The following is a 23,962-nucleotide window of genomic DNA, read 5'->3' as shown; positions in this document are numbered from 1 at the left end:
TTCCGGTTCAGCTCAATTTATAAAGGTTGGGACGTCATCCCCTGCTCAATTATGCATGGCTTTTTCTCTACTAAAATAATGCCATGCATGGTGATTGAAACGTGGCCAAAAGTGCTTCACACATTTGAATAACAACTCTTTGTAACTCCTATCTTAGTGTTTAAGGCAAAAATATTTATATAATGGAGTGTCGGCCAATTTCTCATTTAAGAAGTGTTAAACAATATATATTTCTATATAAAGGTTGATTAATTGTTGGAATAGGCATAAATTTCTCCATCCATTCTCATACAATATTTTGGTTATATTATATAAATATATATGTTATATGTATTTGTGATACATCGATCTGGTCATCTATATTTGCAAAATAAATCATAACATAGAAATATATCATTCGTCCAAAATATTTTTATATATAGTTCATAAACAAAAGGAAGAAGAAGAAAATGTTAAAAATCGTAATAATTAAGTTTATGTTTGGTTGATATTTTAATTTTAATTTTTATGTAAAAATTGAATATATAAATATAATACAAGATAGAAAAACAAAAATAAATAACAAATAACAAAAGTAAAAAAAAAAAATCAATCAAACACAGCATAAAATTTTATTTTTCTAAACAAATTATTGAATATATACCTACGTGAATCACGTTGTAGATTGGAAAACACAATAATGCAATAATGCAATGTTGAAGTCAATCATGTTAAGTATACATAATACTTATCTAAATATGGAAATTGGACCCATGCACTTTGGCCTTATTTATAGAAGCCAAAAATATTTATATCAATCTGACAATAATAATTATTTACATATATGTGAGAGACAAGAATAAGCTAGAGATTTGAATATTAAACATCAATCTTCTTAAAAAATAAAAAACAATTTCTAAGTTAAGTTTAACAATAAATAAATTGCATAATTTTTTAAAAATTTTAAAAATTTTTATTTTTTTATTACATTCAATCAAATATGTTTTCATTTACTCAACTTAAAGACCTATCAAACAAAAATCAAGATCCAGGCAAGACAGAATTTGCGTAGCAGGATTGGGCTGGGTGTAAATAAAAAAAAATCCTTATAAACTTAAAAAAGGGAAGTGAGGCAAGTACTCAAAGTTTCTTTGTTAAAAAGGAAGGTCAGTTTTACATTTCAGCTGCCATGCGAAGTTTCTTGATTTGTTCTTATATATATATAATGATAAGATTGAACCTTGAGTTGTTGGATTGTTGCACATCAATTTGGATATTTGTATGTATCAACAATCAACTCCTTCAACTCTTTCAAAAAAAAAAATTCTTTCAACTCCAAAGTTAATTCTAATTTCTGAGTGTTCAGTTTTAGATTTTTTTACTATATGAATTTCCAGTTTCCTATATCGATACTTAGATGTCATATATATGGCATTATTCATTAATAAAATGGTTATTTTCCTGTAAAAAGACATAATTAAGGGGCATAGTTATAGTAATAGATAGCAACAAAGGTACTACGCCATGGAGATTAAGAAGAAATGAGATGCACATAGAGGCTTGCAAACGATTGGTGAGCAGCTGGGGTATCCATCATGTGCCTCGGGAAGCCAACGAAATAGCAGATCAGTTGGCAAAAAATGGTGACCAAAGGAGGCAGCCGATGCAATTGAGCATGGTATGACATGGTTGCAGGTATTGTAAGTTCTGATGATTATGAATTCTGTGTTCCTGTCGGTGTGGCAGCCTGGGAAAGATTTTTGGCTGATGGGTGCATGTGTAGTGAGGTCGTTATACAAAGGAATGCGAGGGTCTGTTTTGCTGATCGGTTTTTGTTTCTGCAAATTGATGTGTTTAATGTACAGGGAACAGTTTGAACTGGGTTGTGGTGGGATGATTCTGATGTTTATGCTCCCGGGGTTTTTGTATGTGCTAGGGAGTTTTGGTAATTGGCTGCCTGATTGTTTGACACCAGTTACAACTTTATACAAGTCTTTTTTTACTACAGGTACGTTGGTACAGGAAATAGTTATTCCCAACTACTATTTGCTTTCGTTAGTTGATAATTTGGTAAGGAATAGCAATTCCCCCGTTTTACCTATACTTCAAAATTAATACAAAGTTTTTTTTTAACTACGCCCACCCCTCCCTTGATATATATTAGCTGTTCCATGTCTAGTGGAATAACTTCAAAAATTGTTAAGATTAAGTTACCACTTATAAGTTTAGAAATTTACAACTCTATCCACATTAATATTTGTAAATAAAATATTAATATTTTAAAATATTAATGATTAAATTATAAATAAAATATTAATATTTAAATTATCAATTATTAATATTTTAATTAAATTATAAATTTTAATATTTAAAAATGAAATAAAATAAAAGATATTTTATCCTTTTATCAAGTATTTTTTTTATTCTAAAATTATTTTTACTAATCAAATACTACAATAAATTTTAATAGCTATCATTTTTCAATTTTATTCGTCGTACCAAATTACGTAATATATATTATCTATTTAAAAAACAAATCATTTTTCTTTCAATTATATATATACACAGTCCAACGCAACAATAATATTGCATTTCATAATCAACATTTAGGGAAGCAGAGACTTTGCTTTTATGTGTAGTAATTGCTAAACATGGAGACATTTCATATTCAGATGTGGACAACTTGTTTTAGAACCTCATGACCAGCTTTAATAAACACAAAGGGCAATTCGTTGTCGCGTAGAACTAGACGTATGAGAGGGTCAAAACCAGATGAATATCGTCCGATCTCGCTGCAAAAATATTTTTTGCATGACTCACACCGAAGGACAGAAAGCAAGTTTATATGACAAACCGCCAGAGCCCTTAATTTTAAACAGGCTAGACAAAGCCTGTGGGTCACCTTCCACCCACCAGTTGTCACGAACCATTCTCCCCTTGATCCGTCATAGCTGTCCACCTCCCACACTGTTGATTGGGAACAAGCTGTTGGTCCGGGAGGGATGAACCTGATGTTAAGGTCAGCTGATTCGTGGATAACACCACCCTTGGTGTCCACTGGAGAAAATGTCACTGGCAGGGCCGGCTTTAGCATAAAGCCAGCAAAGCGCTTGCTTTAGGCTTCATAATTTTATAGGTCTCATAGTTTTATATAATATAATTAATTATATTAAATATATATAAAAATTAAAATAATTAATAAAATATTTTTTAAAGTAAGTGTCTCTTGAATATTTATTTTCCTTCACTTCCTATTTTTTATTAATTTTTAATTATTTATCTCACTTCTTTACTTATGTAAAAGTCAAAATAATTAATAAAATTACATATTCTCTCATTTTTTCAATTATGTATCTAATAAATTTTTTTTTATCATTTTTCAATTCTCATAATGTTAATAATTCTTAATTATTTTTTCTATTTTCAATGAACGTAATTTATAATTAATGATCTTCAACTAATGATAATTATTTTTAATTTAAATAAAAAGTGCCTCATTTAATTTTTTTTCTCAATAAGAAGCTCATTTAAATATTTAATCATTTTAGACTTTTAAAAATATTGAGCCACCCCTGGTCACTGGAATGCTATGACACAGGTCGAACCTTTTCTTGGACAACATCATATGGGCAGGTTTGGTTTCTACCTTTGCCTAGATATAACCCGCCACCACCAGCACCCCATATTGCTGGCACGACGTAATATTCAACGCCAGGGCAGAGTTCATCGCTATTGAGGTCATACACTGGACCATCTTCATCAGTTGCAGAGGATTTTGATGAGAAAACAAAGAGAAGCAGCAAAAGCATTGCTAACGTGGTCTTCATCATTAACGGTGTTGAGAAGCAGCTAGCTACGGTGGATCCGAGCGTAGGTTGCATATGAAATAGTGCAGCTCAATTTATAAAGGTGGGGAGGTGATCCTGCTAAATGATGCATGGCCTTTTCTCTATTAAAATAATGTCATGCATGGTGATTAAAAAGTTACCAAAATTTACTTCAAACATTTCCATAAAAATTCTTCTTAATTCTTATCTTATGTTTAAGGCCCAAAATATTTATCTAAGGGAGTATATATACTCAATACTTCAAACTGCTTGATTGTTGTAATGGGCATAAATTGAGACTCTCCTTCCATTCTCATGCAATATTCTGGTAATATTATATGAATACATAAAAATTAAAAATTATAATAATTAAAGTTATATTTGGTTGATATTTTTATTTTTTACTTTTTATATAAAAATTAAAAAATTAAATATATTGACACTTTTAACTTTTAATCATAATTACACTTGAGTTCATTAATTTTTAAAATAAATAATTCGTTTAAAATATATAAATGACGTTAATATCTATAAATGAAATATCTAAAATATCTTTTTTCTTTTTTTACTTTCAAATCGCTCGATAGTGATTCCTTACACTAACTGACCATTCTGTTGTTGGATTGACCATGAAATGATAGATCCGACCGGATCTCCCCAAAAGACTATGAATGGGAGCACCATATCTAGTGCTCCCTTGAGGTGCTCCGTAAGGGAGCATTGTCGACCACCAGGTGATCAAATTGGAAGCTTTTTTTTTTTAAGAGAGAAAAAAATTAAAAATATAATTTATATAAGAATAATTTTTAAAATTAATGAATGATAAAATTATTTTAAAAATATTATTACGTCATTAAACTAATGAAAACATTGACAGTTGACTAACAATAAGGTTTATTTATTTAACAAAAATATTTTTTTAGGTAAATTATATATTTTGAAAATTAATAAATCTGCATGCAATTATGATCAAAAGTTAAAGATATCAATGTATTTTGCTTAAATAAAAAATAATAAAAAATCATAAACAAATAACAAATAATAGAAAAACAAAAATATCATCTAAATGGAAATTTAAAATTTTATTTTCTTAAACAAATTATCATATATATACACGTACTCGAATTCAACATTGTGGATTTGAGAGCCCAATAATTGAAGTCAAACATATTAATGCCCGTTGGAAAAACAACTTGGACAAAATTGACCACACTCCTTACCATTTTAATAGATGCTCGAGCATTTCAAGTTCCATACCTAAAATGGAAAACAGGTTTCGAATCTTAAACATCAATCTTTCTTTAAAAATATTTGAAAAACTATTAAATTATTTAAAAACATTTAAATAAGTGTTTTTTATTATATTCCATCAATTTTTTATATTTTTACTTTAAATCAAATAAAAATTTATAATTAATAATTAATTAATTATCATTAATCAAAATATCATTTATCATATTATCTTCACATTTAGATAAAAAATTATTTTAAATATTATATAAAAAATTAATAATAAATAAATTAATGCAACTTAAAGGTGGATTGTCTCGGTGCTGTTCGGCTGCATGCTCAGGTTGTCCATTTTTCTCTTCCTTTTGAGCCTATTGGGCCTTAAAGCCCAACTAAACACAAATCAAGGTCTGGACAGGTTTGCCTCAGTTAAGAGAAGTAGAGAACTCGTAATTCGGGTTGGGTTGGGTATGTCGGTTTGTACAATTTCTTTGCATTTTCCGACCCAATCCAATATGGAAACTAAAAGGCAACCAGATACCCAAAAAAAAATGACTTCCAAAGATTTTTCAGTTAAAAACTGTAATTTGTTTTTTTTTTTTTGCTTTCAATTCATATAGAGAATCTTATACATTTGCTAATTTAAAATGTTTATAGGGAATGAGGTGTACATCATTTTACGTTTGTAAATTTTATAAAATTTTTTCTCCATCTAACGTGAAATTAAAACATTCTATTTACTTTGTTTTAAAACATTTGAAATACATTTTTTTAACTAATTTGGTAATATTGTCTTCACACTTGACTATTTTGCTTACCTCTTTAGAGGTAGTTGAGGTGAATCAGGTTTAGGTTTAATCTACATTAATATCAATTTGTCACAAAATTATTATTATTTTTTAAAATTTTAACTTAATATGTATATAACGATTACGTTTATAAATTTTTTAAATTTTTTTATTTTCTAGATTGATACATTATATTTATTTTTTCCGAATCACTTGACACAACAAATGCATCATTCTATTTTTTTTTTTTTAAGTTGTTTTCTTATTGTTTTAAGAATGTAATTTTATTGAAATATTTTGTGTTTGTACAAAGCTTAAATCAATTCTTTTCTTCTTCAATTCTCACTGAATTTTAGAACTAACTTGAGAGAACAAATTATTTCACTATAAATATGATGGATTTTGCTTATAAGTTTAGGACTTAGGAGTTTCACCAATTTCTTAATATTTTCTAAAATATAAAAGAGAGTCTTCCATTCAGGCACTGAATGATGGTTTTGCTTCAATAATTCGAGGACCCCACCCCCACACCTAAAACACAAATTTACAAAAACAAAACAATGATTAGAATCCAACGGTCCACGGTCCAACTCTTAACCAAGTCCTACCAATTCCAATTCCAATTCCCAACCCAAAATCCCTGATCTAATCTCCCCTCTTATTGCAAGTTTGATCAAATTAAGCGGCCCCTAAGTTTACCAAAAAAAAAGAAAAACTCTTTGTATTATGTAGTACTATACATAAATAAAACTGCCCCAGCAAAAATTCGTCTCCCTTTCTTCTCGCTGCAGCTTCGTCTACCAAAATCTCTCAACTTGTCCAAACCTCTTCGAAAAACCCCTCGACCGAAACAAACACCCAAAACCCATAAATCTATTTGTTTTGTCTACGAAACTTAATCTAATAATCGGAATCGAAATCAGAGAATCAAATTTTTTTATTAAAGAATCAGAATCCGATTAAATAGAAATGGCGACGACTGGGAGTGCCTCGTGGCAGCCGCAAGAAGAGGGGTTGAAGGAGATCTGTGGACTACTGGAGCAGCAGATTTCGCCTTCTTCTTCCGCTGATAAGTCTCAGATTTGTCAACAGCTTCAGCACTACTCTCAGTTCCCTGATTTCAATAACTATCTCGCTTTTATCCTTGCACGGGCCGAGGTTTGCTCCTTCTTGTTTCATTTGAAACTAGTTTAGTAGAATTTTCTTTTGTGGTTGGGTTTTTAGTGTTTATTGAGGAACTGGATTATGGTATTGATTGGCTTATATGTTTATAAAGGAAGTGTTGTTTTTATTTCTTTTATTGGATTGTGTATCTCTAGAGTATGTTTGAATTGGGCGTTTGCAGGGTTAATAATTTTTGGACTAGAATTTGCAAAGATTGGGTGTTTCTTTAATGAACTGCATTCTGGGTATTGATTGGGTTACGTGTTTGTGGAGGAATTAATGATTTAAACTGAATTTCCCTTGGTTGGAGAGGCATTGTATTCTGGATTGATTGGATAATGTTTTTGGATTAAACAAGGATTTTGGTGGGCAACCTTGGCCGATGGTTTTGATTCTGCACAAAGAATTAGCAATCCGATACCTCAGCCATCCCTCCTAATTGAGAAATGATAATTACTATGTTACAGCACACACACACACACACACAAGCTTGAAAATGGGTTAGCTGGGGATGTGGTTCTTAACCAAGCCGTTAGTTGGTGCGAGGACTTAATGTTTTTTAATGTTTTGTTATCCAAACATATCCAGTATGATGTAGTTTGCTCTTATGCTGGTGTCTATTGCAAGAAATTGATGTTCTTTCCTTTGGATATATTTTGAACACCTGGTTGCTTTCATGTGCTAATGAAACGTTGTTTCATTTTTGGAAATTTATGCAGGGTAAATCGATAGAGATTCGACAAGCTGCTGGTCTGCTGCTGAAAAATAATCTCAGAACTGCATATAAGTTAATGGCTCCTGCACACCAACAATATATAAAGTCAGAATTGTTACCCTGTTTAGGAGCAGCAGATAAGCACATTAGGTCAACAGTTGGGACTATTGTGACTGTGGTTGTTCAACTAGGAGGAATTTTGGGGTGGCCTGAGCTGTTGCAAGCTCTTGTAAATTGCTTGGATAGCAATGACCTAAATCACATGGAAGGTGCTATGGATGCATTGTCAAAGGTATGCACTGAATAATTTGCAAATTTCTGTCATTATTGAATGGAAGTTGTCATATTATTGTTTGAGCAAAAAAAAGAAAGGTCATTGAGAAGCTTCCTTTTAGTTTATTCCTAGTAAAACCTTCGTTTTGTAATACTTTTACATAGTTGAGACTATAAACTTTTTGAGGAGTCAATTAAATCAATAAAAGCATGTAGGTGTAATTTAGTGCAAAAGCTATTTGAAAACATTCAGCATTAGTTACATGAAGTTAGTATGGTATAAAATATCTTGGGTGAGATGTAATATTCATTCCCCATCTTGTATGGTGAGATCAAGCAGATGATTTTTTGGCCTTCTAGAACTAGATTTCTCTACCTGCAAACAAACATTGTTGGTGGAACAAGGTTCCAGATCTCACTAAGGGATTGCCTTGAAATTATACCTGGTAGACGGTTTCAACAAGTTCTACTTATTTTTTCCTAGTTGCTGTCTTCACTTCTTAATATGCTTATAGCTTATATACCATTTCCTGATGCAGAATCCCTGGTATTCTATGATATTTGAAAGCTGTTTCAAATATTCTAGGTGCTTTTGTTACTTATGATAGCGATGCATCCCTGGTGATTGTCAATGGGCCAAATTACATTAATGGATATGATTATTTTTTATGTTGTTGGTCTTATTTCAATTTGAGGATCAAACTTTTAATCTAGCTAACAAAAGCTCCCACAGCATAGACACATTTAGAGGCCAACTTTGTACCAATTTAATTACATTTAACGCATCAACCATTCTTTTGTAACACAGATTTGTGAGGATATACCGCAAGTGCTGGATACGGATGTGCCTGGGTTAGCTGAAAGGCCCATCAACATATTCCTTCCTCGATTATTTCAGGTGAACTGCATTTCCTATTAAAATTCCATCATGCATATGTAAGTTCTCTGTTGTTGTCACTAATCAAGTTCCTTTTCTATGAGCAGTTTTTTCAGTCTCCACATCCTTCTCTGAGAAAGCTTTCATTGGGTTCTGTAAACCAATACATTATGTTGATGCCTTCTGTAAGTTAACTTGAAAGTTTGTATTCTTAATTGTTATGGATGTCATGCTGATACTTTTGGGGCAATGCTTGATATTATACTTTAATTTCTTGCAGGCTTTATATGCATCCATGGATCAATACCTTCAGGGTTTGTTTGTCCTGGCTAATGACCCTGTTGCAGAAGTGCGGAAATTGGTGAATAGTTTCTCTTTTCCTCTTGTATTTTTTTTTGTAATTACAATTCAATCTTTTGCATGGAATACTCAAATGTGCTTTAAATATTTCCTAATTTTCCTTATAATTTACTATTAGTGCAAATCTATAAAAGCTTGTTATGTGTCACTTTTCATTTCTGATTTTCTGATTCAGCATTGATTTTGAGGATGCAGTACTGGAATCAGACATGTTTTTGCGTCTAGTCTTTGATGTTAATGGTGCTTGGTTTTTCTCTGTCATGAGACTACATACTTGCTGGACACTGCTAATATATGTATCAAGTAACTAGGATACTAGAAAAGAACTGTTTTTGTTGCCCACCAAATTTTCTTCCGTATAACATTTACAAATTTTTAGTATTATGAGGTAGTGGTGAGTTGTAGAATCTATCTTTTCTTCGAAGCTTGAGCATATTCCAATCAATTTTTTTCCCTGCCAAATGATCAGGTTTGTGCAGCATTTGTTCAGCTAATTGAAGTCCGTCCATCTTTTCTAGAGGTGGGTATTTTTTTTTTGTTACATTTTAGTTTTCGCACATTTTTTCTTCATTGCAGTATATAGTGTCTTAGTGTCACTTTTTTTTTTTAGTTTATATGTCATGCTCTTTTTTCTTTTTATACCTATCCACAACCTCCATTTTCTTTTCCCTGATGTGATTTTTCACTATTTCACAGCCACATTTGAAGAATGTTATTGAATATATGTTGCAAGTCAATAAGGACAGTGATGATGAAGTGGCACTTGAAGCATGTGAATTTTGGTAACTTTCTTCTTTGTGCAGTCCATGTCTAAATGTCTTATAAGTAGATTAATAGGTTTTTTAAAACCATATTTTTGATAGCTTATGCAGATTGGTGAGCTACAAACTAAAAGTTTTTGGCAGAATGCAATTTCTCCTGAAATTAGACCTTTTTTACTTTCTCACCTCTGCTTGTGTCACATAATGTGTGTTAAATATGCCCGAAGTGTTGGAGGTGTGCTTGCCCCTGTGCCTCTGCTCTATGTGCTATTATGTTGCAAATTGGGCTGTAGTTATCAAGAAATTTGAATATTGTAGCCATCATATGCTTAATCCTTTCTGTTAAAAATGTAGATTCATTCTCTTGGATCTAGGCATGGAGAGGAATGAAGGCCATGCATTTAGCTTTACTAGCATTTTACCTAATCCCCTCCTGTCCCAGCTAATGTTTATGATTCAATGTTGATCTTGATTGGCAGGTCTGCTTATTGTGACGCCCAGTTACCATCCGAAAATTTGAGAGAATATTTGCCACGTCTAATTCCAGTATGCTAATACTTTGCTCAGTTTTTTATTTTATATCTTCTTTTTTTGTTTTTGCAGAGCCATTTTTAATAGCTTTTCATGTATCTGTTACTGTTTTTGTAGATTTTGTTGTCAAACATGGTTTATGCTGATGATGATGAGTCTCTTGTTGACGCTGAGGTATTTCTTGTCATCTGCTGTTTTCACAGTATCTGAATTGGCAATTATATTTGATAATTTTCTTATAATCAATTCATTCTTGTAGGAAGATGAGTCTCTTCCAGACAGAGATCAGGTTAGTATAGTTTGTATTTGATCATTATGCTCTTAGTAATTTGTTTTATGTCAGCATTCTATCTTGCTGAAAGTGGTTTGTGATATAATTTCTCATAACATTTCATCTTCAGGATCTAAAACCTCGATTTCATACATCACGATTTCATGGTTCTGATGATGCAGAAGATGATGTAAGTACTTTTTTTTCTTTGCTAGTCAATCGGAGTCAAGTAACATATTTATGTTCTATACTTCGGTTAGTTTAAGAAAGATCTGTTTTCTAGTGGAAATTTTTCCTAAATGATCATTTTGGTGCAGGATGATGACACATTCAATATATGGAACTTACGAAAATGCAGTGCAGCAGCTCTTGATGTTCTATCAAATGTGTTTGGGGATGAAATTCTTCCTTCTTTGATGCCTATTATCCAGGTAAGTTACCTATTGGGGATGCCAAAGTTTGATCATGGAATTATATTGTTGGTCATTTAATAGGGATGTTACATTATGAGTTCATCTTGGCCAAAAGATGTTAAATTCAGTTTGTTCCATCAGTGCACATCAGAAGATCAGATTTTTTCTTGCTGCAGAATCTGCAAACTTCTATCATTTGCTGTGATGTAGATATGCTAGTTTGAATCACAAAGGTTATTTCTGTTAATGCCGAATTTTTGCTGCCCCTATGCATGAAACTTCATTAGAGAAGATAGTCATCTTAGAAATTCACTTGACTTTTAGTAGTAGTTGCATAAATATTTATTCTTTTGGTGTTGAGCTGTTTGGTATCATATTGATTACATGTTCTCACTTGTTGAATTTCTGCAGGCCAAGTTATCTGCTAGTGGTGACGAAGCCTGGAAAGATAGGGAAGCTGCTGTTTTGGCTCTTGGTGCAGTAGGTGAAGGTTGCATTAATGGTCTTTATCCTCATTTGTCTGAGGTAATTTTTTTTGTTTTGAACTGATGCACAAAGTTTTGAGGCAGATTACAAGAGGTGAAGAATAAATGTTGCACACATAACATTTATCTGTCATTGTTGTTTTTGGAATTGCTTTTACTTTATTCTTCTTTGTCATGCTTGCTTGTCTTTAATATGTATATCAAATATGCTTTTCATCACTTTCAAGAAGAATTTTCAAGTATTGTTTATTCTGTTAACATTACTCTCGTGGACTATTGAATTAATAGACAAATATATTTATATGTGCAGATTGTGGCATTTCTAATTCCCCTTTTAGATGATAAGTTTCCTCTCATTAGGAGTATTTCTTGTTGGACACTTTCTCGATTCAGCAAATACATTGTTCAGGTATGGATGAAGATTTTCTCTGCAATGTTTCTTCTCTAGGCTATTAGCCAGCTAATACCTTTTCTAAACTAGTAAAGATAAATAACCACCATGACCAACAAAATTGTTTACCTTTTTGCATCTTATGCCATTCATTTGTTGTTCTTGGCACATGACAGTAGAAACTTTCTTTTCATTCTTTTGTCTATGGCATTGGATTATGTGGTTGAGATCCGTCATGTTTCATTTACTTCAGGATAGTGGTCATCAAAAAGGCTATGAGCAGTTTGATGCAGCTCTTATGGGTCTCCTTCGAAGAATATTGGATACTAACAAGCGGGTGCAAGAGGCTGCTTGTTCAGCTTTTGCAACACTTGAAGAGGTTATAAACTTACTATGACTTTTTGCATTTTGGGATTTATGTTCTTATAGATTTCAACAACATTTTATTCATTTGCAGGAGGCTGCCGAAGAGTTGGCACCAAGGTTGGAAATAATTTTACAGCATCTTATGTGTGCTTTTGGCAAGTATCAGGTTGTTTGCTGGCCTTTACTTTATAATAAGCTCTTTTTAGTGTTGCAATGATGGCTTATGAGACCTGGCATTGTCAGTTGTTACCTTTTTTTATTTCATATGCTGTTTCATCTTCACCATTGAAGAAAAATTTTGGCTCACTTATATGTGCATAATCATTTGCAGAGACGGAACCTTAGAATTGTTTATGATGCTATTGGAACTCTAGCAGATGCTGTCGGAGGGGAATTGAATCAGGTATATAAGTATGCTAAAGATAATAACAATGTTCCTTGCATTTTTGTCTCTTCCTTCTGATATATATTAGAGTCTTATGCCCAAAAGCTATTGCATTTTTTGGTGGGTTTATTTGTTTGTTGATAAAGATGATTCTCTCCATTGACTGCTTTTATCATTTGCAGCCCGTTTATCTTGAAATTCTGATGCCACCACTCATTGCAAAGTGGCAGCAGATTTCAAATTCTGACAAAGATCTCTTTCCACTGCTTGAGTGCTTCACGTCCATAGCACAGGTCACTTAACCATCCTTCTTTGACCTTTTTATTTTTTTTGTTCTTTTGGAAGGGGAGATGTGATGTTCACTTTTAACCTTGATTTAGTGGTTTGTTTATATTTTTTTTCTCACTCTTGAGGCCAGCAAGTATTTGAATACATCTAGCTGTACTTTGGAAAGAGACTGCAAGCTGCTATAGAGTTAGTTGTAATTAAATTGTCCCAGTTTTATCGTTCCACTATATCCTCTGATAATTGTTAATGCATACTGCGACAAAAGTGAACAGCTTCTATGAGTGAAAAAATTAGTAATATGGATTTGAGGGACTGGGTATTATGAAGCTGGGGAACACCAATGCTGATACTTCTAGGTGATAAGCTTAATAATTGCAACAAAATGTGACTCTGGATACATGCTTTCTGTGGTGTGGCCTGAGGGGAGGTGCAAATCTCTAAAGGACATGTCTGTTCTTTTTTAGCTACATCTGTTGATTGTTCTTATCTGCTCACAGAGCATCCGAACCTTCTTTCTTCAGAAGGTAGTTATTGTCTATTATGGTTTTGGCCTCTTTCTTCTTCTGCATGATATAATTTGGAAGACGGGTGATTAAAAATTGAAAGCGTGTTTAAATAACTAGTTCTTATTGATCTCAGAGCCATGATACTCCAATTTGCTTAGTTCTTTTTAATCTGCAGTCAGCTGAGCACCATAGCTTTCTTAAACATTTTATTTTTAGAGTATATTAAGCCAGTTTCATACATTTCTGTGTTTTATTTATATTTATGCTGATATTAGCGTTACATCTGTGGCATCCTACTTTTGCTTGTAATCTTTCATTTTTAATGTGCTATATTTTTTGACAAGATGATGCCTGTACAGGATTTAGTAGAGTTACCACTAGGATTAATTAATGTTACATTTTCAGGCATTGGGTACTGGATTCTCTCAATTTGCTCAGCCTGTATTCCAGAGGTGCATAAATATCATCCAGACTCAACAATTGGCCAAGGTTTTGATAAATTCAATTTATAATACTCTAGAATCAACAATTTATATTTTAATTTTCAATTTTAATTGTTCATTTGTGCTTTCTATCCTTCAAGGTTGGCTGATGCTTTTAAATATTTTATTCTCAATGTGATTGATCTCTTCGATCAAGCAGCATATTGTTTGGTGCTTTTCTTTATTGTGTAACTTCTGTTCTGTTTCATCATGTTATTATCTTTAATTATCAGTGACAGAATGGTAGTTTGTGTTAGTTTCTGATATATCAAGATGCTTAGCCAAGACCTGTGTGAAATTTCATTGTATAGCATTTATTAAGTAGAGTTCTTTCAACTTGTGCTGCTTTCTGTTGTTATTTGCGTTAACAATATATATTCAAATCTACCTTATTTGATCAGGGTAGGATACTATAGACGTTGAGAGAAATCATTGAGTGCATCTATCTGCATTTTCATATATGTCCAAAAATTTTGCATATTGTTATGGTTAAAACTTACAAGATCTGAGGAATCAACTGGCAAGTTGCTACATGATCTCTATCTTTGGAATCTTACCTCAAGTAACTGAGTTTTTGTGATACTCTGGATGCATGATTTTTCATCTTATGCAATCTGCTTTTCTATTTGCATACCATTGTCTTTCTGACCTATAAACATGCATTGTTATTACTTTTTAAAGACATTGATGAGAATTTTTATTGCAGGTTGATCCTGTTTCAGCTGGGGTTCAGTATGATAAGGAGTTTATTGTATGCTCACTTGATTTGCTCTCTGGACTTGCAGAGGGCCTTGGTAGTGGAATTGAGAGTTTGGTACATGCTTTCTCCTTCGCTCTTAATGAAAAGAGATGTGATGCTAAACACCTCCCCTACCCCCCCTGCCCCAACCCCCTCTTCTTCCTATCCTGCACGAAAGTGGGAATCGCGCCTCTGTTGGAAGTTTCTATATAATGAGATTAATGTGAAGCCAAATTGCTAGTGATTACTATCTGTTAGTGGCTGATTGGTTAAGTATCCATTGGACAAATTGGAAATATTCATATAGGAAACTTTTTTACGCTCATTTTCCTTTAAAATTTTTGTATCTCTCTCAATTTATGAAAGTCTAATTGTCATTTTGATGACTTGTCCGTTTGTTCTGGATATTGGAGTTGCAAACTGGATATCGCCATTAACTATTAAATTAAAGATTAGTTAAGCATGCTATATTACAATGTCAACCATTATGTTTATTTTGCTCATGTGGACCTATTCTGTGCAGGTTTCACAGAGTAATTTAAGGGACCTGCTTTTGCAATGTTGCATGGATGATGCTTCTGATGTTCGACAAAGTGCCTTTGCACTTCTTGGGGACCTTGCAAGAGTAAGTTAAAAATGAATCCACCGGTTGTTCTAACTTAGAGCTGTAGGCTAAATAAAATTTCACCCTTCCCTCTTTTTGCCATGACTAGTGGGATTCTAGGGACATGAAGCTTGCAATTCTCTTGATGGATAAGCCTTAAGCATGTCCCAGCTGATCTGTTTGAAACTTCTTAATTGCATTCTTATAGTGATTAGGTAGTTAATTTAACTTATTCTGATGTTGACTTTGATCAGGTTTGCTCTGTTCATTTGCATCCTCGTTTGTCTGAATTTCTTGATATTGCAGCCAAGCAATTGGTAAGGACTCATTTTGGGACTTCAAATCTCAGTTTGCCATCTTTATATTCTTACATAGTATATGTCCATGCAGAACGCCCCCAAGTTAAAGGAAATGGTTTCAGTAGCAAACAATGCGTGTTGGGCTATTGGAGAGCTAGCAATCAAGGTATGTGAGGTCTTCCTTCTGCGGCTTGATGATTAGATTAGTTTTACCATTTTGTTGACTAGGGCTTCCTCATGAGTTGACACCCCCTTTGTTGCTTTAATGGCATGCTTTTCTCATATGTCGTAAGTGATTATTTGACTTTTTAATCTCAGGTTCGTCAAGAAATTTCTCCGATTGTCATGACAGTGATCTCATGTTTGGTTCCAATCCTTCAGCATGCAGAGGTAATCTTCCCTTTCTGTTGGTGAAGTTTGTTGAGATGCATGAACACATGTGCATAACTATGTGTTTGTGCATTAGCTCCTGCATGCATTGTTTCGATACCAAAATCTCATCTGTGTATGATTAGCAGGGGCTCAACAAGTCACTTGTTGAAAATAGTGCAATTACACTAGGCAGGCTTGCATGGGTCTGTCCAGAGCTTGTATCGCCACACATGGAGCATTTCATGCAGTCATGGTGTATTTCTTTGTCTACGTGAGTATTAATTTATCTCCCTGGCTTCTAAATTATTTCTTGATGTACAGTTAAGCTACTGCTATGGTAAGGTACCTTTAGTTACACTTAGTAGAGCAGAATTTAGCTCTTACTTTGTTAGCATTGTCTTTATGTCAACCCATTTGACAAACAATTTGTTTCAGGATACGTGATGATATTGAGAAAGAGGATGCCTTCAGAGGTCTATGTGCAATGGTATGCATCTACCTTTGTAATAGTTTTCATTAACAGTTAAATTTATAATCTAATATGCTTGGATGGTACTAAACTTTTTCAGGTCAGGGCAAATCCATCAGGGGCTCTGAGTTCACTTGTTTTCATGTGCAAAGCTATTGCAAGCTGGCATGTAAGGATGCTGTTATATATTGTTTTTGAGGGTTGTATCTTTTAAACTAAAGTTTGAGCTTTTGAAGTCATTTTATGTCTGTAGGAAATAAGGAGCGAAGAACTACATAATGATGTTTGCCAGGTCTTGCATGGTTATAAACAGGTAGGCCTTTGTCTCCATAGGCATTGCTTTTAGAGCAAATTCCTAAATGATTATACCTTAGAAAATTTTATTTGCTCTTGCTGGAATTTAGTGGTTTGCTGATATTGTATCTTAATATATGTTAAAATACTAATAGTCCTTGAATCTTTGTTATTACTTGCATTACTTCTTTCTGGATATACTTCTGCAAAAAATTCTCTTTCCTACAGGTATATAGGTTACCTTATTGCTGTGAATATCTTGTTTAGTGCATTGATTGAAAATTCTTTTTCTTTTCCTTCTTTATGCTTCTTCCTTTCTTTTTACTAATCCAATAAACAAGGGAACTTGAGTACTTTTTGATGATTTATATTTTTTCTAGTAGTTAGTTACAAAATCGTAAAATGCGTTAGACTAGGTTCATTCACTGAGTCGGAAAATTAATTTTATTGCAGATGCTTAGGAATGGGGCGTGGGACCAGTGTATGTCTGCTTTGGAGCCACCAGTGAAGGACAAACTTTCTAAATATCAAGTATAAGATCTTTTTTGGTTATCCTTGCTTGTCACTATTCTACGTTATCTGTGGTTCTTCAGAGATGTCTATCAGCATCAGTAGTGTTGGTATATTTGTGCATTATTTGACTATATTGGAGCTGTGATTGATATAAGCAAAGATCCATAAGTGGTCATGATTTTTCACTGGCAAAGCATCAGTTTCTTGCCTTAATTTATTGAAAAAGCTTGGAACAAGTTTGCACCTCTTAGAGAACTTAAAACAAGTCGGCTTTGTCCCCATGGTGCTTGGTTTGAGGGGGTAGTGGAGCTGTTGACAAATTTGTGTATGGATGTAGCATGTGGGAACGCAGCGTTCAAAGCTTCAAGGGGGTGTTTTCTTTGGTATTTTGTAATTGAAGGATGGCTAAAGTATCTGATTCAAGCATTGCATTCGTTATTTTTGACTGATGAGATTTTTTTTTCATCTCTTATTTTGATTATTTAATTAGATATAGGGTTTTTGGTCTGTGATGTCCACAGATTTTTGTACAAGGGCATTAGATGTTGATTATTAGAAGTTTTGGGTGTTTTCAGTATTATTTAGTCTGTAACATACTATTGGAGGGTGGAGCATGATAAATCTCTTTTCTGCATTTTCCAACAATGAGATTGGAGTTGTGCGGGGCCAATAAATGTTAGCCCCTGGTCTTTTAATGAATTCATGGAAATTGTACCGTCTGGGTTTCAAGCACAATTTTGGCTACTCTGATTCTTTTATATGGCAACTTTCCTTTTACTTTCCCTTTCCCCCCTCGGAACTCGTTTTCCTGGTAATCTTCATCATCCTTGTTTAGCTCTTCTTGCGGGCATCAATGTTTTCGACACAATTAGCGGAGATATGTAGTACTAATATTGCTTGTTTCTCTTCCTGCTTATTTTTCATCATCTTCCTCCATCCTGTTGCCTGAATTTCTTTTCCTCCTTCCGTGCTTGTAAAAATATCACTAATTTTATTGATGTTTAGTCTTGAAGAGAATAGGGACAAATTCCAGGCGCTCTGCTCTGTGGTCTGTGGGAACATTTCAATCGTTCTATGAAAAGCCTAGGCACCAAATTACTCAAATCCGCACAAATCTAAACCTGCTGTTACTTGGAATTCCAGTGTTGATAAAAAACATGAAATAATCTGATCTGCTCTTGTGCCAAAGTAGCGTCTTCCTTCATTTTTCATTTTCCATTTTCCTTTTCTTCAGAATCTAAGACTAAAGTGCAGACGTCTATGATCAGGTAATTGTCTTCGCCAGGTGACTAGCCTGATACCGCTGGTCTGATGGCAATTTTCCTGCGTACCTCGTCCTAACGGCAAACGAGAAAATGAGCAACTTGGTAGTCTTCCGAGTCTTGCTCTTCTCGTAGACTTGCAGGACATGAGGACCATGGTTGGTTCATTTGGATTCAAGCTCGGCCCAGTGGTTCTGCTTTCTTTGTTGTTCTGTAGTCTTTTGTTAAGATATTTTTTAAACTCCACAAAGAGATTTAACAGAAATGTGTATCTCTTGTAAATGAGGTCAAGCAATGGTGTAGAATTAGAACCGACAAGGGTGTAATACATGTAGCATGCTTGTGTATCTGCACTTTAATTATCAAGTTAACAATTTTTGTATTGAACACCCTGACCAGGCAAATCTGGGTTAAGGCTAATGAAATTGCATTCGAGATACCATTCGCCACCGTCAGTGCTTGGTCACTAAAGCTTGATTTCTTCTTGGCAAGAATAAACATAAACATTAAATTTGCACGAGATGGTATACAAAACAAAATTACACTACATGTACTATCAGGTAATCATAAACTGCTGGTCTGATGACATTTTCCTTTGCAATAGACTTGCAGTTCTTCTGCAGATTTTAAAGCAGATGGGTAACCATATGTAGCATTGAAGGAATGTATACACTACACTAAATGTGTTTCTTTTGAGAGAATAATTCAATTATGATGTGGTTCTCCTGAGCAACAAAGCTAAAACATAGCAGAGGACAGAGTCAACTGATGATAGAGCAACAATGAGCATGGCTACGAGAACAAGAGTTAAAGTAGCAGTCTTCAGCTGCAAAAAGTCGATGAAGCAAATGTAAAACTTTGAGCATATAAATCAGCTTGTTTTGTACGCACAATTCTTCAACTTCCAAGTGAAACTTGAATTAGTGATACTTACTGTGCTTTGGAAGCTTGGCCACTCTATGTATTTCAGTTGACCAGGCTGCTCAACCAGAAATGCAAACAAAGATCTTACACCCCTAAAAGCATAAAACAGAAGTTACTCAACCGATTACCACCCAGAAGTAGTATAATCTATTACATACCTCATAAAATACAAGATGCTAGAATAGCAGGGGATGGGAGAGAATCGAATGGGGAAAAGAGAGGCAAAAAAGCGGCAGCAACTCTTAGTACGTAGATTACCAGATGCTGTCTCTGATCAGACTTAGCCAGAAAGGCTCCTCAGGTAATTCATCATCAAAACTTAACTGGTGTCGATTACTTCCTACAGACATGACATGCCTGCTCATATAAGGCTTCCTAAGAAAACTTCCTCTAGGCATCTACAAGAACCAATTCCAACATTAAATGAGCAACTACACCACTAACAAATGTTAATTGGATACAGGATTTCTGACAATATAATAGATAAAGATTACCTCTTCAAAAACTGATGGATAAGGTTTGTAACAATTACATCTAGTTCTTTGGCATCTCTGAAGCTGGAAAGATAGCTTATGATAACTTGGATGAACCAAACCTACAAAAGTATGATGGAGAAAAAAAAAATCAAAAGCAGAAATCAAAGCTTCATAAAGAAATGAAAATCTGAAAACTTAATAAACATTAAAAAATGGAAAATGAAATAAAAAAGAGGAACCTGAACAATTTGTCAGCAACCTCGAAGCAATCACCATTATGCCAAAGTTGATTCCTTTTTATGATAATCTTGCCTACCGCTCAAGGAAAGAAGAAAGATACAGTAGAGAATGTTATACTTTTTAACGATAAATCAAATAAAATTCACCTACAAATTTCTAAGTCGTTTCAATTTGGGCGACCAAAATACCAACTAGCCAGATAGCAAAAACTCTGAAACGACCGACCATTAATGTAAATCTTTGATCATACGGATTTTCTCCGCTAAAACGGAAAACGCTGTGAACCAGTGAAGAACAATAGAGAGATAATGACTCAAACGTCATAAGTTACCAGAAAGCAATGTATAAAAAGAACCCAGAAAGTAAAGCAAACAGTAAATTGGTCGGTACCGTTTTGCTTCGTAAGTGGAAGATAAAGAAGCTCTGCCTTGGGTTGTCTTTCCAGCTTCAACCCAGAGAGGCTAGCTCGCGAGAGGAGAGGTTTTACCCTTTTGGGGTTGATTCTCAGTCTCCCAAATCCAAAATGTAACTTTTTAAGGGGAATTCTTTTAGGCCCAAGAAATTGAGCCCATGGGACATTGAAGGCAAAGATTAACCTTTGATTGTAATAATATTTAGTAATTATCAGTAGGAAAATTATTACAATTAGTCGTAGCTTAATATATACTCTATGGTCTCTTCACCTGGTCTTTCCGTTTTATAGTACATGATTTTCTAAGGTAAAAGTTTACGCTGGCTAGTCAATCCAACGCTAGGAAGAATAAGGTTTTCACCCTGATGAAAAGCTTGTGGACTTCTGTTCATGGTGAGCAGAATCAAATCCTAAGGTTACCTTAGTTCATGCCAAATGTAACAGCGGCCATGTCATTCTGAGATGTAATTGTATTACCTTAGAAGAGATGAAGGCTCAGAGTTACATTCACGTTTCAGACACAGAAAAATGGAAAAGTGAAAATGGCAATTTCTTAATCATGTTTCACCACACTACCGATAGGCAGAGTGAAAGTCATGGATGTCAGCATTCATGGAGAATCTGAGCCATCTCTTTTTCTCAGAATACCTTAGACAAGGCTCAAGAACAAGCCCGATTATCACAGCTACCACGCTAATTAACATGACTTTCAAAGAAGCAAAGGCTAAAACCACAAGAATTAGTAAGGTAGGGGGAATACACATTAAAATTGCTCCAGCCGTACTGACAGGTATCTTGAATGGCCTTGATTCTGCTGGATGGCCTATCCTTAGCTTCACAAATGCTATGAACTCCATGATCATTCCAAAACAGTATAAGAAGTTCTCTGCAGCTACAATCTCTTGAAAGCTCAACCATGACAGTAGTAAAACACCAGATGCAGAGAATAAAATCCCAACCAGTGGGGTTCCATAGCGAGACCTCTTTGCAAAGAACTCAGGAAGCATCCCTCGAGTTGCCATTCCCTCAAGCTGGAAGGAATCGCTACTCATCTCAGCAAGGAACATTCCCATGTTTGATAGAGCAGCTGCAGCTTGAATCCAAGCTAGCAGCCAGACACCTCCAAGCATTTTAGCAATGTCTGAGAAATATCCATCAGTCCACATCTCGCGATCAAGTGGAATTGCCCCAGTACCAATCAAAATGGGGAAAAAGTATCCAAAAACAACTAAGATAACAGCATAAAAAAGAGCTTTTGGAAGAGTTTTACTTGGATTTTCCACCTCTCCTGCGAGAGTGCTAATGGAGTCCCAATAGTTTAGATTCCAGAAGAGAGTATTCATGTATAAACCCCAGTCTATATAACCAAGATCTGTCACAAGCCACCTTGAAGGCTCCAGTTCGGGAATTGCCACAATTCCCATGAAAATAAAAGGGAGAAGTGAAAACACCCCTAGTAAGATTGCCACCCAACCCACTAGAGTTAAACCTCTGTAGCTCATATAAGTGAGAGCCAGAGTCAAAACCAACACTGCAATTGTCCTTGGCAGACCTCCTTCCAAAGCAGGGAAGGCTGATTTCAGGTAGTCCAGAAATAAAACCGGGTACAAAGCATTATCAATAACCCCACTCAACCATTTCATCCAGCCTTGTTGGAAACCCCAAAAAGGGCCCAAAGCTGATGAAACCCAGACAACATAACCACCATTCTCTGGGAACATTGTACCTAATTCTGCTGTTATTAACGCTTCCGGGACACTCCATATGAATGGAACCAGCAAAAATCCAAGAAGAGCTAAAAGGGGACCAGCTGCTTGGACACTAGCTTCAACACCAAAAGGGCCCCCAGAGACCTCATAGAATATCAAAAACACAAGAGGTATAATAGAAACCTTTTGGTACTTATCTAGCTTGGGGGAAGAACGTTCTCCCAATTCCACATAGTCAGCATTGCTCGGCTCCACCATCTCAGCAGGGGTTTGCCTAGTTAATGAGTTTCTCTGTTTCTGCAAGCAACCTTCAAATCTAAACACATAATTTGGAAAACCATGGTGCTACTGCTTATAGATTCAGATAATGGCAGAATTAATAACAAATGATGGCATAAAAAATACTAAGGCACAGCATCTTGTAATCTTCTTAATAATTCAGACAACACAAGTAATGAACAATGGAAGCAACAAACAATTTTAACATGAAGAAAAGCCTGCCAGTCATTCGTAAAGTAAAAAGTCCATGTCTGTTTAACCCAATAGAGATATTAATGAACAGTACATGTTCCAACTAATTAAGCAACTTTCAACAAAAATTTGTCACCGGAATACAACACGACTCAAAATATCAATGCAAATTGCTTCCCATAACCCCATTTCTGGCAAAAAAATTTGACCTTAGCCGCTGTTATTTAGTATACCAAATAAAAATTCTAATTCACACCCAAAACAATGAAAAAAAATCCCAAAAAAATCCTTAAAATACTAGAAAAGACATGACCGATTAGCAGAGAAAAGAACCATAAAAAGTACCTTGATAACAGAAAAAACCCAGAACGTCCAAGAATTATAAAATCAGAAAGCGCAGGACAATGAAACTAACCATGAAAGAAGGAGGAGGGATTGCAATAGCATTTGATTTTTTCCTGGAGAGTTGATAAGAGTTCAGGTAAGCGACAGTGAGTGTGTCAGCATGCGAGAAACGTGACAAAAAGTTCAGCCCACCACGTGTCGTACCTTCGTGCACGTGTCCTTTTCGATTTCTACCAGAGACAAAGAAAGGCAGCGAAGGGAAGCTGGTACAAGCTCTAAAAGCTGGAACCTTGAATCAGATCTCAACAAATGCGAGTCTGGGTTTTGAAGAAATGATCTGATCTGACGGTTCTCGAGATGCCAAATAAACTACAAGCAAGAGAAAGAATGAGCTGCATTGAATTCCTCTTCCTTTTTTCTGGATTTGTTTTCGACAAAACAAAGCAACTCTCTTCGCTCTTACAATTCCATGGCATGACAGCTTCTACATTTCTCCTTAAAACGAGCAATCACAACGGTTGAATCGACAGCTCTATTAACATCTCCAAGAAGGTAGGATTGCCTGAGAACTGAGCACTGAGAATGACACCCATTTCGACTTTGGAGCGGCCTATCACAAGGGACAGGTTCTTGTTTCTATTCGTGGATTCAGGATTGGGCTTTTGTATTTTGGTACACGGATTGGGCTTGAGTCTTGATTATGGTTCCAATTCTTAGGAATTCAACAAGCCTAAATCCGTA

The 23,962-nt window shown here is 34.6% G+C and overlaps 3 protein-coding genes across 6 annotated transcripts; 1 reads left to right on the top strand and 2 right to left on the bottom strand.

The window, feature by feature from the left end:
- Window positions 6,424-18,164, top strand: LOC18607499 (transportin-1). The gene is made up of 29 exons (XM_007041691.2): window positions 6,424-6,982; window positions 7,708-7,995; window positions 8,785-8,874; window positions 8,961-9,038; window positions 9,134-9,214; window positions 9,683-9,733; window positions 9,910-9,995; window positions 10,454-10,520; window positions 10,623-10,679; window positions 10,765-10,794; window positions 10,907-10,966; window positions 11,094-11,207; window positions 11,601-11,714; window positions 11,985-12,083; window positions 12,319-12,444; window positions 12,523-12,597; window positions 12,763-12,834; window positions 12,999-13,109; window positions 14,016-14,099; window positions 14,799-14,906; window positions 15,355-15,456; window positions 15,690-15,752; window positions 15,826-15,900; window positions 16,053-16,124; window positions 16,253-16,377; window positions 16,542-16,593; window positions 16,676-16,744; window positions 16,829-16,888; window positions 17,323-18,164. The coding sequence occupies exons 1-29, from the start codon at window positions 6,794-6,796 to the stop codon at window positions 17,404-17,406; spliced, it is 2,682 nt and encodes an 893-aa protein (XP_007041753.2). The 5' UTR covers window positions 6,424-6,793; the 3' UTR covers window positions 17,407-18,164.
- LOC18607498 lies at window positions 19,139-20,794 on the bottom strand. 3 transcript variants are annotated; one of them, XM_007041688.2, is made up of 6 exons: window positions 20,675-20,794; window positions 20,284-20,356; window positions 20,063-20,163; window positions 19,827-19,966; window positions 19,579-19,660; window positions 19,139-19,470 (listed from the first exon to the last, which is right to left on the bottom strand). In XM_007041688.2, the coding sequence occupies exons 2-6, from the start codon at window positions 20,318-20,320 to the stop codon at window positions 19,354-19,356; spliced, it is 477 nt and encodes a 158-aa protein (XP_007041750.2). In that variant the 5' UTR covers window positions 20,321-20,356; window positions 20,675-20,794; the 3' UTR covers window positions 19,139-19,353. The 3 variants fall into 3 exon arrangements, with proteins under 3 accessions (XP_007041750.2, XP_007041751.2, XP_017970924.1); XM_007041689.2 differs by having other exon boundaries at window positions 20,284-20,362; window positions 20,675-20,793; XM_018115435.1 differs by having other exon boundaries at window positions 20,284-20,793.
- LOC18607497 (probable polyamine transporter At1g31830) lies at window positions 21,216-23,842 on the bottom strand. 2 transcript variants are annotated; one of them, XM_018115433.1, is made up of 3 exons: window positions 23,426-23,842; window positions 23,292-23,334; window positions 21,216-22,702 (listed from the first exon to the last, which is right to left on the bottom strand). In XM_018115433.1, exons 2-3 carry the CDS (start codon window positions 23,292-23,294, stop codon window positions 21,269-21,271), a joined length of 1,437 nt encoding a protein of 478 aa, XP_017970922.1. In that variant the 5' UTR covers window positions 23,295-23,334; window positions 23,426-23,842; the 3' UTR covers window positions 21,216-21,268. The 2 variants fall into 2 exon arrangements, with proteins under 2 accessions (XP_017970922.1, XP_017970923.1); XM_018115434.1 differs by lacking the exon at window positions 23,426-23,842 and having other exon boundaries at window positions 23,222-23,294.

The sequence above is a fragment of the Theobroma cacao genome, chromosome 2, assembly GCF_000208745.1.
Source record: "Theobroma cacao cultivar B97-61/B2 chromosome 2, Criollo_cocoa_genome_V2, whole genome shotgun sequence".
Lineage (NCBI taxonomy): Eukaryota > Viridiplantae > Streptophyta > Magnoliopsida > Malvales > Malvaceae > Theobroma > Theobroma cacao.
This window is presented reverse-complemented; position numbering and strand designations above follow the sequence as displayed.